The sequence below is a fragment of the Tursiops truncatus genome, chromosome 6 (assembly GCF_011762595.2).
Source record: "Tursiops truncatus isolate mTurTru1 chromosome 6, mTurTru1.mat.Y, whole genome shotgun sequence".
Lineage (NCBI taxonomy): Eukaryota > Metazoa > Chordata > Mammalia > Artiodactyla > Delphinidae > Tursiops > Tursiops truncatus.
Window position 1 is genome coordinate 107,639,391 of NC_047039.1, and position 16,890 is coordinate 107,656,280.

General features: G+C 55.8%; 1 protein-coding gene across 10 annotated transcripts in view; it reads right to left on the bottom strand.

Moving 5' to 3' along the window:
* SH2D3C (SH2 domain containing 3C) overlaps nt 1-16,890 on the bottom strand; it is a 31,656-nt gene that overhangs the window by 4,745 nt on the left and 10,021 nt on the right. For 3 of the 10 annotated variants that reach the window (XM_033858644.2, XM_033858647.2, XM_073806634.1), the window contains 5 exons: nt 12,897-12,936; nt 5,696-5,824; nt 4,135-4,589; nt 2,708-2,847; nt 672-1,195 (listed from right to left, as the gene is read on the bottom strand). In XM_033858644.2, coding sequence (XP_033714535.1) covers nt 672-1,195; nt 2,708-2,847; nt 4,135-4,589; nt 5,696-5,824; nt 12,897-12,936 — 1,288 coding nt within the window. Of the gene's footprint in view, nt 1-671; nt 1,196-2,707; nt 2,848-4,134; nt 4,590-5,695; nt 5,825-8,785; nt 8,987-9,783; nt 11,524-12,896; nt 12,937-16,890 lie in introns of those variants that run through there. The other 7 variants (XM_033858650.2, XM_073806639.1, XM_073806635.1 and 4 more) reach the window with 6 other exon arrangements.

The following is a 16,890-nucleotide window of genomic DNA, read 5'->3' on the forward strand; positions in this document are numbered from 1 at the left end:
TTATTCCAGAAGGCAAACCTGAGGTCCGGTGGGGAAAGGGCTTGTCCAAGGTCACACAGTGGGCCTAGACCCCAGGGCTGCTCCCTTCACGCCTAGCACTCTTCACAGAGCTACCTCTCAGCACTGTTTCTTTTCTTGCTTCTTGAGCTCAGAGACCAGTGCAACCAAGCAGTCAGTGCCCTCCCGCCACAAAGTTCAGAGAGAGAAACTGAGACTGAGAGCAAGTCAGGGTCCTTAGATGGTCAAGATCCATTCAAAGCAAAGGCCCAGGCATTCACAATTTATGGACCTAGGCAATGAGTTTTGTCCACTAGGGGGGGTGGACACGGGAAGTCGGGCCTGTTATATTCCCTGGACCAGCCAGACTGACTTTCACCAGGCTCAGAAAGTGTCCCAGGCAGCCAGACGCCACTGGCTTTCAGGACTCCTCGGTTCCAGTGCCAAACTGACAAGAATATCTCGGTTTTTGCTTTTTTTAAAGGAGAAAATTGGGGCCCAGGTAAAGTGATTAGTCAGAGTCACACAGCAAGTGAAGGACGGCCATGAAGTCAGAATCCAGGCCCATTCGCTATACTTGGGAATTTGGGGCCAGCTCCTCACCACCCTGACCCCTGTCCCAAAGCCAGAGGATGGAGGTGCTCCTCCTGCCCCAGTGTGTACCCAGCACCTACCAGGCAGTCAACCTTGGTGACATGCTGGGCCAGCGTCCGGGCATCGACCTCTGCCAGCAGCTCCTTGACTTTACGCAGGAGGCCCATCTCCAGTGGCCGGTTATCTTTGGGGATCAGTAGTGACTGGAAGGTAGCTGGGTTGAAGGAAGAGGTGGCTTCCACGATGGGGACTGTGAAGGTCCTACCCCAGTCCCCTTCGGGGGCCCCATTTTCTGACAGTTCCTTAAGCCTCTCCCCATAGCTCCTGGCCTGGCGGCTGGAGGCCTCGGCTGCTGCCCACTCTCGGCTGCCACGGACAGGAGGCTGCAGCTGGCAGTAATGGCCAGAGTCCGGGTCGCTGTAGCTGCTGAGCGACGGTGATGGGGAGGCCTCGCAGCGGGTGTGGGGGGGGCTGGAGTAAGGGCCCTTGTCCGACTCCCCGGCACTTCCAGGACACAGCTGGGGTTCACTGGAGCGGCGGGTGACAGGGGAGGCAGGCAGCGCTGTGGCTGAGGGGGCGGCAGGGGCGGTGTGGACACGGGTCACTGCAGGGAGATAAAGAGAGAGGACTAGTTTCCATGACTCCCCACGCAGTGAGGTTCCCCCACCCCCTTCCCAAAGGACAGGCTCCATCCACCCTACATGGGTGATAGCCCCACCTCCCTGGACCCAGGCCCAGCACAGCGGACTCTGGCACACTGACCAGCTCTCAGTGGTACTCTGAAATTACCTGGACCCCAGGAGTCTCACTTCCCTACCCTAAGGCTGCTGTAGCCTTGGGGAACGACGGAGCTACCTGAAGGAGCTTTCCGTGATTCAGAAAAGCTAAGCACTTGCTGGAGTTCATCGTATGGAATTATTTCTCAATGAATTAGTAATAACGATTTATTGAGTACATGTGTCCTGGGAACTGGTGACATGCTGGAGATATACCAGTCAAAACAGTAACCATCATCCAAAATTAGAGGTGATGTTTATTGAGCTCTTACTGGCTACGAGATCCTTCTCTGCACATTAGTCCGTTTAACCCTCTCAACATCCTGTGCGTCAGTACTTTTATGATCCCCATTCTCCAGATGAGAAAACTGAGGCTCAGAGAGGCCAGCTGACCTGCCTGAGGTCACCCAGCCAGCAAAGCATAGAGCTGGGATTTAAAACCAGGTGTTAAGTCCTCACTCCTGGGTACTTCCCTGAGCCGCGTTGCTTAGAAATTGTCCGATAAATAATTTGTGGCAAGGCATTTTAACATTTACACCCAAGGGTGTTGTTTTGAAGGCAAGGTGGCAGTTATGACAAGCTGCCAGGCCTGTGTTTAGAGAAGAATTTGTGACAACCCATATAGACAGCAACATGGGAACAGTGTCTCCCAGCAAAGGTTCCTCCCGGGATGCACCTCCGTCTGTGAGCTTTTCCTGCCAGGTGGGCAATAGGCAGTACGGCCTGTTGAAAACACTTGTTTTCTTCCAGAAGTGAACTAGCGGCATGTTTCTACAGTAGAAATTTTCTTTGTATTTAAAAAAAGCACAGCGCTCTGTGCTTCCTGCTCAATTTTGCTGTGAATCTAGAACTTTTCTGAAAAAGTCTATTTAAAAGACTAAAGCAAGCATGACGAGTCCGGTCTGAGCCCACCATTTGGAATCCGGGACGCATTAAGTCCCAGCTGATGCAGGGCCTGGCAGAGCACCACACACGGAGGCACTTGACCAATGGGGGCTGAGTGTTGCTGACCACACGCACTTCACAGCACTGGAGCCAGATTCAGTAACATTCAGGAGAATGCACTGGAAACCACATGCACAGTGCCTGGTACCCAACAGGGACTCAATGAGTCGTTGCAGAATGAACAAGCCATGGATATGTTTTGCACGTCAACATCGATAGTTCTGCTGGCAAGTTTTTAGTGTCAACTCTTGCAGGGCATTGCTCTCAGAAAAGAGGTAGAAACACACATGATCACACACTATAACAGAAGTCGTCAAAGATAGTGCACACGTGCGCACACAGGGCTACTCCCACCAGATCCCCCCACCTGCCCCTACCCCCTCCGCTGGACATACCGGTACTATAGGCAGGGGAGCTGGGGCTCTCAGAGATGGGGGACACGGGAGAGTGCAGGTCTGGGATCTGGTCCATGCTCAGTGCACAGTTGCGGATGGATTCCCGGGGGTGGGGCAGTGATGTGCTGTGGAGCAGACACCTTCATGAGCAGAGATCCCAGAGGTCAGGGTCCTCAGCTAGTATTAGGACCCCCACCTCTGCCTCCATCCAAGATCTGCTGAACTTCAAAGGCAGAAAAGGCTTGGAGATTATCAAGTCCAACCTCCCAACTGACAGGTACAAAAACTAAAGCCCAGAGGAGGAAAGGCTTGTGCAGTCCACAACCTGCACAACTGTTCTCTTCCCTGGGAACCTTGCCCCCAACTTGCAGAACAGTCTGGGGAGAGGGGCTAGCAGGAAAGGTGGGCAGGCCAAGGGAGCCAGGCCCACCAGCCTGGCCCCTCCTCACTGCTCCCATACTATACCCAGGATGCCTTGGGCTCACATGGCCTGTGGATCCTGGCACCGTTTTGATCACTGGTTCCAAACCACAGGCCAAGTGGCTACTCCCCACAGGGTACCCAACCAGTGATTCCTTGGCTGACAGCACCCAGCCCAGGCCCAGGGAGATGGGACCTATCCAAGTGCTGGTGGCACAGGATGGCAGGTCTTGCTGCAAACAGCCAGGGAGGCCATAGAAATTAGGGGCACAGACTTCGGAGTTGAGGGCCTGGGTTAGAATCTGGGTCCTACCACTCTCTAGCAAGCGGCTGCCCCTTTCCAAGCCTATTTCCTCAACTACAAAGTAGGGGCATGGACAGAAGCCACCTCCCAGGGGGACGTGGGAGTCACTGAAGTTGGGCGCAAGAGCACCAGGAGAGGGCCAGGTACACAGTAGGGCCTCAGGAATGATTGGCTGCTGTGGCTTTTCCTGGGATCAGTGCCCGGTGTCACCTAGCCCCAGACAACTGGGTGTCATCAAAAATGTCGCTGAGAACATTCCATTCCCTGTGCAATGGCTTGCATCCTACAAAGCCCTCTGCCCTGATGCCCACCTTGGCCTAGTTTGGTAGGGTGGGGTGGGCTGGCAACAAGGACCAGGTCCCTGCCTGGGACAGGACAGCACCCAGGGCTCCCCCTAGGCCAGAGAGGGCTTTCTGAGTGAGGGCCTTTTATAGGTAGGAACATGGAGGCAAGAGAGGAGGAATGCCAGGGCCAAGGGTGCACAGCTAGTTGTAGCAGAGCTGGGATGGCAACCTGCGCTCCAGACTTCTACTCAGCACAGCCTGAGCTTCCTCCTGTCCTTCCCCACACACCAAGGCTCCAGGGCAGTCATAGCACCTCAGACCCGTGTGACTGGGCCTCCCCTTTCTCACCCGCACTCTCATGACCAACACCCCCATTTGACAGATGGGGAGCCTGAGGCCTAGCATAGGTTCTCACTCACCTGGTGGGGCAGCCATCACTGCGGGTGACCTTGTCGGCGGTGAGCCCGTCGGTCATGGTGACGCTGCGCCGCTTCACGTGGCTGCCCTTGGGGCCTGAGGGGCTGGCGGGGCTGGCAGCCTTGCCACTGCCCTGGCCCAGGCCGTAGCAGGCCTCCAGGTAGCGCAGCGGGAAGGTGCGGTTGACGGGGCAGTAGATGATGGCTCCACTCTGCTCTGACACAGCCTTGCGGCTGCCCACGTGATACCGCACAAGGGCCGGCACGTGGTCGAAGCTCTCCTGCTCGAACAGGTACTGGATGTGGGTGTAGCTCTCACCCGCCTTCACCACCACCTTGTTGATCTTGAAGTGCAAGGCCTGGTTGCGCCAGCGGCAGGTGAGCACATAGTCGCCCAGGCTGGTGAGCGAGTCCCGGATGAGGAAGTCACCATTGCGCTGCACCAGAGTCTCGGAGACCTGCGAGAGGCAAGGGTCAGGCTGGGGCGGGGCAGGGGCAGAGAGGGCCAGACCCGGGATCTGGGGGACACAGTGAACAGAGATATCTGAAGCTTGGGAGTTGCACCCTCTGACCCAGATTCAGAGGGTGCAACTCAGCCAGAGGCCCTGGGTCCGGGAAACAGAGGCTCAGGCATGGGAGGACATAACACCCTGGGATGGGGGTCGCCATGATCTGAAACTCAGGTCTCAGACCTACTCCTTCTCAGGTCTCACGTTGGGCAGAGTGGATTCTCAATCCTCATTCCTCCTAACACCCAGTGCTCTGGCACATCTCTGGGCCTTTGTACCTCAAGCTACTTTCTCGGCCTGGAACATCCTTCCCATCCTGCCCACCTGGTGAACTCCTATCCATCTCATAATGGCCTCTCTCCTCAGCACCCCTTCCTCGGGGCAGCCCACACTCCCTGCTGGGTGCTCCATTCTTGCACTTCTCCCACTGGGCTCTGACGGTCTGCCTGCCTGTCAACCCCTACCCTGGGATACCAGCCCTCAAGGGAAGCCACCACCTATTTTATCTCTGCATCCTTGGTGCCCAGCACAGGACCTGACAGAGCTGATACTCGACAAAGATTTACAGCATGAATGTAAAAGGGAACAGGTGACTATCAGCCTCAGCCCAGAAATTCAACTTTGTCAAAATTGAGCAGCCTAAGGACTGATATGCACTGACCAAACACACAAGAGGCTGATGTATAGACCTATAACAATAACAGTAAAAATAATCATAGTAATAATAACCACCACCACCATAAAGGACAACGTTCATTGAGCTCACTGCATGTCAGACATCGTGTTAAGAACTTCACATGCACTAGTTCATTTAATTCTCACAACCAACCTTTAAGGTAGGCACTATTATTATCCTCCATCTTATAGATAAGGAAACTGGGGCTCAGAGAGGTGAAGTGACTTGTTCAAGGTCACACAGTCAGTAAATGGCAGAACTAGACCTCATCCCAGGCTACTCTGATTGAACCCACCAAACAATAGTCAGAGCTTCTCTGGGCTGGGGCTGGCCGAGGCGGTGGGTCTAGGGCTGAGGTCCCAGCTCGGGGCCCGCTCACCTCACGGGGGATGCGGCCATGGTACCAGGCGTGGCTGCGGAGATCTGTGCTGCTGAGTTTGAGCTCTTCCTCCAACTCTTTGTGCAATTTCTCAGGCGATGAGTCCAGGATGTACTTCTCCTTGGAGAACTGGGCAGGAGACAGCAAAAGTTGGCATCCAAACTGAAGCCCCTTCCTCCTTCCCTCCCAACCTCCACCACCCCAGGTGAACTCATTCCATCCTGGGACCCTGGGAACACTTAGGCACAGATCCTCACGCAGGAGTCCCTATCCCAGCAGGAGTAACGGAATCTCAATTAAATCCACCAAAAAGTGCCTACTGTGTTCTAGGCTCTGAACTATGTGCCAGGGTAGATAAGTCAATAAATAAACCTGTCCTCAAGGAAGCTCCTAGTCTAAGAGGGGAGGCAAAAGCGACATGAGCATTTGAGGGACTTCCCTGGTGGTCCAGTGGTTAGGAATCCACCTTCCAATGCAGAGGACGCAGGTTCGATCCCTGGTCAGGGAACTAAGATCCCACATGCCGCAGGGCAGCTAGGCCACGGGGCAACTAAGAGCACGCTTTAGAGTTTGCGTGCCACAACAAGAGAGCCTGTGCACTGCAACTACTGAGCCCGCATGCCACAACTAGAGAGAATCCTGTGCGCTGCAACTAAGACCTGACGCAGCCAAATAAATAAATAAATATTTTTAAAAAGCGACATGAGCATTTGAGGTCAGCACCACAACACTGGACAGCGGCAAAGTGCCGAGTAGCTTTTCAAAGGGAGGAGATGAAGTCTAGGCCAGGTGGAGTGGTCCAGGAAGACTTGCTGGAGGAGATGGCAATCACAAACACTCATTCTGCACCAAAGACACCAAACTGATCTTGAAGTGGAGGGAGGGAGGATTTCTAAACGTATATAACACAGCAGGTACCCAGGCAAAAGCATGGACAAAAACAGGGCTGAATGCACGAGGATACATTCTGGGACGGTGACTTATACAGGCGTCGAGGAGGCAGCTACAAACACGGTAGCAGAGCACCCCCCTGCCTAAAGACACCTGTGATGTCCTCTACAGTTCCCAAAGCCCTTTCTTCCTTGCTGTCTCAAGCAATCCTTGCTAGATGGGGAAACTGCAGCCCAGCAGGGAAGCCCGAGGTCACTCACTGGAGATAATGCTCAGGACAACACCCCCTTCCACCTGCCTAAGGGGGAGATTCCTGGTTTCCTGGTTACTGTGGTCTGGGGTTGGAGGCCTAAGAACAGGGGGAGGGGAGCCCCTGCTGCCAGGTGTGCCCCCACCATGAAGCCCAGCCCAATCCTGGCTGTCTTGCGTGTTCCCCAGGCCTCAGTTTCTTCCTCTGTAAAATGGGAACAATTGCAGAACCTGCTTCACAGGATTGCAACGATGAAAGGAGACAATACTCCAGAGCACTGCAACTAGCCCACAGATGTCCTTGTCACTGCCAGAACACGTAACATTGCTTCCTCTCCCTTCCCCCAATTCCAGACCGCAATGATGGCTGGTTCAGGACAGAAAGATATGGCCCAGACCTGGCCAAGCAGCAGGACAGATGAAGGGGGGCACTAAAGGGCAATCTCTCCCCAGGACCCGCTCCTCACCAGGGTCCAGCATCCTCTAGTCCAGTCCCTGCCTCCTCTGACCTTTCACAGTTCTCAGAGCCTAACCCTGCTGCTCCATTCTCCACACCTCTGCTCCCACTGCCTTGATTTACCTCAGTCTACACTGCTGCCAAGACATCCTGGTTCCCAGCTTCAGAGATATCTAGAGTCTCTGACTCCATTGTTTCAACACTGAACCTCTACTCTGGGACAGGTCCTGTGCCAAGGGCTGAGCCCAAGGTCATCAGGACAGGCGGCCTCTGTCCTGGGGGAGCCACACAGATACTGACAAGCAACCCCAGGATCTCTGGATGTTCAGAGATGCACAGGGAGCTCCAGGAGCAGATGAGCATGTCCCTCCTCATCTGGTCAGGGAGTCCCTGAAGAAGTGCCGTCCCCACTGAGGCCGGATGGAGCCAAGCAAAAGCATCAGGGTGGGGACAGGCAGGTGGGCAGGAAAGAGCTCTGGGAAGACAGTGGCAGAGTCAGGGCCCTATAGGCAGAGCCAAGGCCCTGGGGGCGGGAGGAGAAGCTTCGAAAGGGCTGGGGGTGGCAGGGGCAGGCGTGGCAGGGCTGTGAGGCTGCCTTGGGGAGCTGGGGTTTACCCAGAGGCCACAGCAGAGCTGCAGAAGGTTTCTAAAGTGTTGGGGCAGGTTCCATCCACTGCGTGGAGATGGCCTAGTGTTTTCCAGGCAATGGCAGGGGAGGGTGGGGTATGGGGATGGGAACTGGGGGAAGGGTGTTTACACAACCATTGATCAGGTGTGGGGAAGAGGGCGGAGGAGTCAGAGAGGATTCCAGGTAGAGAGCCTGGGAGGACAATGAGACACTCTCCAAGGTGGGCAAGGCTGGGGCAGGAGCAGCTTGGGGATGGGCCCATACAAATTTGGGCTTTGAGGTACCTGTAGGGCTCTGGCGACCGATGGTGGGAGTGGATGATGGAGATGAGTGCTCCAGAAAAGGCAAGGCCTGAGGATGGGGATTCTGTACATCCTCCGCCCAGGGTAGAAACCAATACCCCAGAAAGGCAGGGAGGTCCGGGGTGAACTGAGATTAGCTAACTCAGATACCTACACTCCTCCATGGGGTTCCCTATTCTTCAGGGTCCTGGCCCCTCCCCTATACCACACCACACCCTGGAGAGGGAACAGTGGAAGTCACAGGGGAGACTCCTCCTTGACAAAGAGCATGCAATTGAGAAGTTGCCCCAGTTCCACAGCTGGAGCAAGGGGGACAGGGGGCAAAGAAGGGGAGGGGCTGTGTGGTAAAGAACCTGGCCTCGAGACTCTGCCTGCCACTGTATGACCTTGAGCCAATCAGTTTCCCTTTCTGGGCCTGGGTAGCTTCATCTGTAAATGGTGGGTGGGAGATCGGGCTCCACTTTTCCAACCATAATCAATGGTCAGGGAGAACCTGGAGGGACAAACTTGGTCCTCCCACACACCTGAGGTTAGGGAACCCTAGGGTCTCTGTGATTCCTCACCTTCGACCCGGGGGTCCCTAGCTCCCAAGGAGGGTGGGTGCTGGGGCGCGAATGCAGCATCCCTGCTCCCGCTGCACTGCTATTGGCCAGAGATGATCTCACCGCCTCCCGGCCTGCGAGCTCCTGATTGGCGGGTGCGGGGATGCTGCGCTCAGCCGCCGGCGGGGCAGTCATTCAGGCGGGCTCGGAGCGTGTGTGAGCCTGGGGGAGCGCAGAGGTGATGCGCCCCGCGTCCCCCAGGGGGCTCGGGAAGCAAAAGCGCGGAGACCCCGAGTCAGGGTCTTAACCCCTTCTCACCAGCCGGTGCCCAGCAAGTCCCCTCTAGCTCCCTTAAGTCTCGCAACCCTAAGCAAAGCCATCCGCAGATGATGCTCCGCAGAGAGGCGGGGTCCGGGTCCTCCCCTCCACCCCCTTCCGTTTAACCCTTTCACCGCCACGGCGCCGTCCCGCACTGACCGGCCAGCTAGGCTAGGAGACCCGCGCCCGGAGCACGTCCAAGCCCACCTAGAGGGCAGGAGGGTTGCAGGCGCTCTGGCCCCAGCCTCGGCACCCGCAGCATCCCCTCAGCTTCCCACCCCTCACTCAGCCTTTGGACCCCGGCCCAGCGCCCCCGGTACAATGGGGAGTCAGGCTGCCCGGGTCAGCCGCAGGGGCCGGAGTGCTCGCTGGAGGACCGGCAGGACGCCGGGGACCTCATCTCCAGGTACCCAACGCCCCAGCTCAGCTCCATCCTGCAGAGGAGGCAGGACCGGAACGGTAGCCTCCGCAGCCCCGAGTCTCGGGAGTGGCAGCTGGACCCTCACCCTGCGGAGCGTCTGGGCGCCCAGAGGTGAGGTTGGGGCGACCCCGCCCCCTCCCGCAGCCCTCAGCCTGCAGCCCGCAGCCCCTGCCTGGCCGGACCCTGCGCGGCGTCACGGGCTGCGGCTCCCCGGTTCCGGGGGCGAGTGGCCAGGGGTCCCAGCCCGGAGCGCCTGGCGGGGGCCGAGCCGCCCCCTCACCTGCACCTGCACGAAGGAGCCGCGGTAGAAGCAGCAGGCGGCGGCCGACAGGGCGCTCCACAGGCTGCACCGCTCGGTCATGGTGGGGCCGGGCGGCCAAGGCCGGGACTGTGCGGGGGACGGCTGCCGGCGGGGCAGGGGCGCGGGACCGACCGGGCTGGGCACCGGCTGCGCTTGCCTCTCGGCGGCGCGATTACCTCATCGCCTTGTCGGGGGAGGAGCGGGGAGGCGGGGCGGGGAGACCCCACCCTCCTGCCGGCCCCGGGAGGGGAGGGGGCCATTGTTCCTCCCTCCGCCCGCCCCCGGCTCCCCGCCCCTAGCCCCCAGAGCTCCAGCCCCACGCGCCCCGGCAGCCTGTAGTCTGGGGATGCTGAACGGGGGACCTGCCAAGGGGGGCTTCACGGGGGGCAGAAGGATGGGGTGGGGACCCCTGGGTCGGCAAGGGAGGGGGGGTGTCCTGCCGCCCCCACTCGTCTCACCCCTCACTGACCCGGAGCGGGCAGAGACTTTGAACTAAATCATATCTAAAGCTGGAAAAATCCCTGTATATGTTTGACCAAATCCTTTGTGGCCTCGGGAAATCTCCCAGAGCCCAGGATTTCTCATCTCTGATTTGGAATCAGGGACTCTGCTGGGAATTGCGGGATATTCCACTGACAGACTTGGGGGGGTGGGGAGGGCAGAGACTCAGTAAGGCTCAATGGTTTGGGAATCAATCTGGGTTCAACTAGCGGTGCCCCACCTCCACCCAACCAAGTCCCTTCTCCTGGAGCCCAGATTTACTCATCTGGAAAACATACCTGTGCTGACCTCACAGAACTCTTGTCAGCATTGGCTGAGCTGATGCATGTAAGTTGCCAGACATAAAACAAGTGCTCAGTAAATGCTTGCTATTGTTTTCAAGCTTAGTGTCTTAGAATCTGGACTTTTGGTCCTAGAATCATAGGCTCTTCCGCACAAAGGGAGTCATCACTGACTCTGCATCAGTCTGGCCTGGAGTTCAAATCCTTTTGACAGGCTGTGTGACCTTAGGCAGGTGAGTCCACCTCTCTGGGTCTCAGATATTTGATTATTTTCTGTAAATACATCTGAAGCTCTGAGCATGGAGCTTGGAGTTTTACGGTCTTGGAACTTTAGAATCCTTGCCTTAGAATCAAAGTACTCACATCACGATCTGAGAAACCCTGGAGCTCTGGAAGCTGAGTACGTAAGGTCAGGAATGGACTTTTGGTAACCGACTATTGATTCCACCCTCTTCTGAGGCTTGAAGCCACAACTAACACTGCTTTGAGTTCATACTTCAAGGGATTCTTTAATCAGCTCCAGTGAGCAGGTATTATTTCTTTTATAGCATTTTTAAATTACATTTTTCAGCCCAGTAAACTGAGGGAAAAATACAAAGCTAATCCTCACAGGGATCTCACTACCATCAGTGATGGGGATCTCATTACCTTTCCAGGCAGCTGGGATTTATGGGGTGCTGAAATATGCCCCTGTGTGGTCCACCACTGGCTTTGGTGCTGGTTCTACCTGAGGCCTCTGTCCCCCCTGTGGTGTCAGGGCTCGGGATGAGGAGCCAGGGCCCAAATCCTGGGAGCAGCTCCTGCTCAACTTGCTACAGCCCTGGGCTGCATTTCCCGGGCTCACTCAAGCTTGCTTTCTGACCGCGCCCACACTCTTACCTCTGCCTGGATCACTCTACCACCCATCTCTGCTTATCTTTATCTCCTTTCCAGCTTTCTGTTTGGAGAGAGGATGTTGGTGAATATTCCTGGTCAACTGCAATGGCTTGGTTTCAATGCCTCCTCCTCCAGAAAGCCTTCCTTGATCTCCCCATCCCCAGCTCCTGAGCTGAAAATCGTCCCCTACCTCTGGAGCTCCAATGGCTTCTTATCTGAGCCTTCTGGGGATGGTGGGAGACAGCAGTGTGAGCACTTCCCACAGAGCTCATTACTAGTCACTTACACGGAGCTTTACAGGCAGCATCTTGGGTGATGGAATGCCCTGGGGTCAGGAACCAGCCTGGCCTGCTCTGTTCCAGGCCCAGATCTCCCCTTCATGGGCATGGACTCATTGAGCCCATAGCAACCCTGGTTTGGAAGCACCACTGTTACCCCATTTCATACAGGTGAACACTGAGGCTCAGAGAGGTGACACCCAAAGTCATGTGGCAAATAAGTGGCAGATCTGGGACTAAAATTTGGGTCTGCTAAATTACAAAACACAAGCCCAAACCATTGTGTGGTTCTGCCCTGGTCCCCACATGGGCCAGGAGCCCTTGGAACACAGGGCCTGGCGCTCCTTGCCCTCTGCTGTGTGCTCCATACTCAGCAGGGGACCTGGCTCAGGGTGGGTGCTCCGGGGTGTGGAAGGCCAAGGGCTCTGTCCATGGTCTTGGCATCAAATAAACTTGGACAGCAATCCCAGCTCTGCCCTGCAGTAGCTGTGTGGTGGTGGGCAAGTCACTGCACTTCTCTGGGCCTCAAATTTCCCATCTGTAAATGGGCACAAGAAAGCCCTCACTGCCCAGTGATGAGGGAAGAAGTCAAAGACCTCATTTATGTAAAGAGCTCAGAAGTGACTCCCAGTGCTAGCAGCCTGCACAGGGCTCTGCACACAATAGGCACTCGAAATGTTATGTTGTGTTATTGTTATCGTTATTATTTCAAAACTGCATTTTCAACATTCCCAGTGCCCAGGACAAATTAAGCTCATGATCGATGTGACTGTGCCCATTATCTGTGATGAGGAACTGAGTCATCCTTTCCTGCTGCCACCTCCCGGCACCAGCACCACACGCTCAGAGACCAAGTGGGATTAGAGCCGGTCTTCGCAAGGAGCCACCCTTGGGGCCCTGTCCAGCTGGCAGCTGGATGGAGTCTGGTAGTAACAAACATTGGGAAGTCCTGAGTTTGGGGCCAGGAAAGAATGATGGAAGGCATGGGAAGAAGATGCTGGGATTGAAAGCAGACCCCACACACTGCCCTGACTCCTAGACCTTCTCCTCCTGGGAACAGTCGGTGAGATCTGGCTCCTAACCAGGCCAGAAAAGGACTCTGCCCTTCCTGGAACAGACTCTGGGCCCTCCAGTGTCCCCTTCCGGCCCCTCTTACCTTCACATAGTCCCCGCCAGCCTCCGGCTCTCCAGTGGCCCTGGAAGGAGAGAAGAAAAGTGAGTGTTCCCAGCCCTGCCTGGCTCCCCAGCTGCCAGCCTCTGCCCACCTGCAGGCAGGAGGGGGCACTGCAGCTGATAGCATTTGCTGGAATCTGCTGGCTGGGCTACTCCTCCACTCTCCAGCTGTGCGACCCTGGGCAAGTACCTTCACCTCTCTGAGCCTGTTTCCTGTCTGTAAATCAGGGTAATGATAGCCTCTGCTTCCTCGGGTTTTCTCGAGGACTCTGGGAGCTGATGAATGTTATATGCTTAACACGGGGCCTGCTCCCTGAATTGCTATCTTCGACCAGCTTCAGGACGCTGCACTCCCCTGGTGTTCACTCCCCACCTCCTCCCTGACTCCACAGTTGGTGGCCCCAGGCTGGGCCTCAGCCTCCTTTCCTCCTGCCCTACCCTCATTCCCTAGTGCAGAGTGACCCACCCAGTGGCACATCATGGTGCCATTGCTGGTGACATTTGGCTGCGGAATTGATCCCCTCCCCAAGAGGTGGTCAGGATGGGGCCTGGAGAGGCCAGAGGCTGCGGATGGCTGTTTTTCCCAGGTGCCAAATAGATATCACCCTTCCTCGTGAGGGCTTCCGTGAGCCACTTCCCCCAGTCCTCAGCCTTAAAGGCCCTCCCTTCTCCGATGCAGCCTGGACCTGCCCCTTCAACACCAGACTCAGAAACCCAACTGCCTCCTTAGCATCTCCTCTCAGATGTTTGAAGTCATTTTGACTTTCGTATCCAAAGCAGGACTGCCGATCTCCCCCACCCCACGCCCCTGCTCCCCACATCCGATTCCCATCTCAGTTGATGTCAGCTTCATCCTTCTTGTTGCTTTGTTTGGCCCAAAACCCTGCAGTCCTCTGCACCTCCTCTCTCACTCACACTCCATGCCCAATTCATCAGGAAATCCTGTGGCTCTACTTCCAAAATAGATCCTGAGCACTTCTCTCCATGTGTCAACCCTGCCCCATCTGGGACGCCCTCTGTGTCCTCTGTGGAGCACACAGCAGCCTTCTCGCTGTGTCTGCCCTCACAGCCCTCTGCCACCCAGGCGGCTCTCAAGTGAAAAGCTAAGCAGATCTCGGTGCACAAAACACCCCCAAGCCTCCCATCTCTCAAAGAACAAAATCTAAATCCCACTCCATGGTCTGCAAATGGCTGGCCATGTAATTTATCAACTAAACCAAGACTTTTCTTCCCTTGTGAGAGTAAAGAGGGTGCCATTTTCATGCCAGAAAAACAAATGTAAACAGGCTCACGTGTTCCCCAACCTACAATGCCCTGTGTGGCCCTGGTGGTATCTGACTGCCCGCCTCATCAATTCCCACCCCCAAAATATGTCTCCCTCCCTCATTCTGCCCCGGCCACATTGGCCTCCTTGCCAAGCTCGTTCTTGCCACAGGGCCTTTGCACTTGCTGTTCCCTTGCCTGGAATGCTCTCCGCCCCACCCCACATCATCACACAGCTTGCCCCTCCCCCTACTTTATTTAGAGCTCTGCTTAATGTCCCCAACCCAGAGAAGCCTTCCCTGACCACCCTGCCAAGAATAGTCCCTTGTCCCTCACTCTCTGTCCTCAACCCTGCTTTCTTTTCCTCAGTCTCTGCCTGAAACAATCACTTTACATTTATTTGTTGACTCAGTTACCTGACGCCTCCCCTGGGGCACTAACTTTATATAGCTCACAGGTGAGCCCCCACCATGGTGCCTGGCACGTGGTAGGAGCTCAAGAACTCTTTATTGCTTAAGGAATGTATGAACAGTAAACCCTCAACCAGTATTCATCACTATTGTTATTATTAATTCTGTCAGGCTGGGCCCTGGTTCTCTGGCTGGCACAGGCCTCAGTATTGCCATCTGCAAAATAGGGAGGAAAGTCAAACATCAGGGAACTGCTTCCTCAAATACAGAAGCACCAAATTTAAATTTAAATGTGATAAATCTAATAAAATAAATTTAAAACAAAAACAGCTGAGCTAAAAACAAGACAAAACAAAAACTGTGGGTGAAGTATATGTTTCCAGGGCAGAATTCCATGCAGGGTTTCCCCCAGCTCCTGAGGCCAGGGGCTCCTCATTGAGATGCTGTCTGACAGTCCTCCCTGTTCTGACATTCCAGAGTCCCTGGTGCTAGCCTTCCTTCCTGCAAAGTCCTTGCTGACCTCTAACCGTAGTCCCTCAAGCTGCAGCCTGGCCCCAGCAGGCTCCCAAAGGTGTTTGGGTTCTCTCTGTCCAGCCGAGTTGGGAGTGGGGTGGAGAACAGACCCCTCCCCCTCTCACCACCCTGCTCTTCCTGGGTGAGGTGTCCCATCCCAGTGTTTCCGGCCATTTAGGTCCGGAAATCCTCCCACTGCTGGGAACAGATTGGCCAGGACACTGGGATCGCCTAGCACTTCCTCCTGCTTCCTGTCCACTTCCCCTCATGCTCTGGGCAGGAGCAGAGCCTTGGGGAGGGGGCGCCTGCCCCAGGGAGCAGGTGGGCTGAGGTGGCCAGAGCCAGTGGGGGTGCTCAGGCAGAGGCCCAGGCCCGGGAAGCTGAGGGCCTGGAGCCACCACCAGCACCCATCACCTCTCCCTGCCCCACTATAACACTCCAGGATTCCTAAGACATAAGGTGACCATGTTGGCTCACCACCCACTGACATCATTTGCCCAGACTATGGCCACCACCTCCTCACTGCCTCCCAGCTTGCATCTGTGTCCCTCTGACTTGTTCTCCCCCCAGCAGCCAGAGCAATCCTGTTAAAATGAGTCAGCTTACGACTTTCCTGTGCTCCAGCCCACTGGAGTGAGCCCCAGTTTCACTCAGAGTAAGAGCTGAAGTCCTGGGGACTTCCCTGGTGGCACAGTGGTTAAGAATCCGCCTGCCAGTGCAGGGGACACAGGTTCGAGCCCTGGTCCGGGAAGATCCCACATGCCGCGGAGCAACTAAGCCTGTGCGCCACAGCTACTGAACCTGCGCTCTAGAGCCGTGAGCCACAACTACTGAGCCCGTGAGGCACAACTACTGAGCCCGTGCGCCACAACTACTGAAGCCCGTGCGCCTAGAGTCCGTGCTCCACAATAAGAGAAGCCACCGCAATAAGAAGCCCGCGCACCGCAACAAAGAGTAGCCTCCACTGGCTGCGACTAGAGAAAGCCCACGTGCAGCAACAAAGACCCAATGCAGCCAAAAATAAATATATATATATATATATATATATATATTTTTAAAAAGCTGAAGTCCTCATAACAGCCTTCACACACTGGCTCTGACCACACTCCCCTCACTCACGCTGCCCCAGCCAGGCTGGGCTTCTTGCTGCCTTTTGTTCCCACCTCAGGGCCTTTGCACTTTCTGTTCCCTCTGCGAGAATACTTTCCCTCCAGATATCCACTAAGCTCCCGCCTTTCCCTCCTTCAGGTTTTTACCAAAATGTCCCTTCTCAGTGAGGCCTTCCCTGGCCGCCCATCTGGAAGTGAAGTGTGGCCTCTCAATGCTCCCCACCTCCCCGCCCTGCTTCGTCCCTCTCCGTAGCGCTTCATCTGACTTGCCATGCACTATCTCCTCTCACCAGAACATCAGCTCCACAAGGGCAGGGGTTGGGTTCTGCCTAGAATGGTGCCAGGCACCCTATAAAGATGTTTTGCTCTGTTTTGTATTTTTTGGTCACACTGCGTGGCATGTGGGATCTTAGTTCCCTGACCAGGGATCGAACCCGTGTCCCCTGCAGTGGAAGCACGATGTGTTAAACACTGGACCACCAGGGAAGCCCCTGTAAAGATGTTTATGAATGAATAAATGTCACAGCAGCCCCTGCAATCCTGAGGACAAACTCTAGTTCTCATGGGTCGGCCCGCTGTGACCCAGCCCCTGCCAGCCACCCCTCCTCTCTTCCTTAGGGTCCTCCTTGCACTCAGGCTTCACACTTCCTCCAAAGAGCTCTACCCGCTCCAGCCTCAGGAC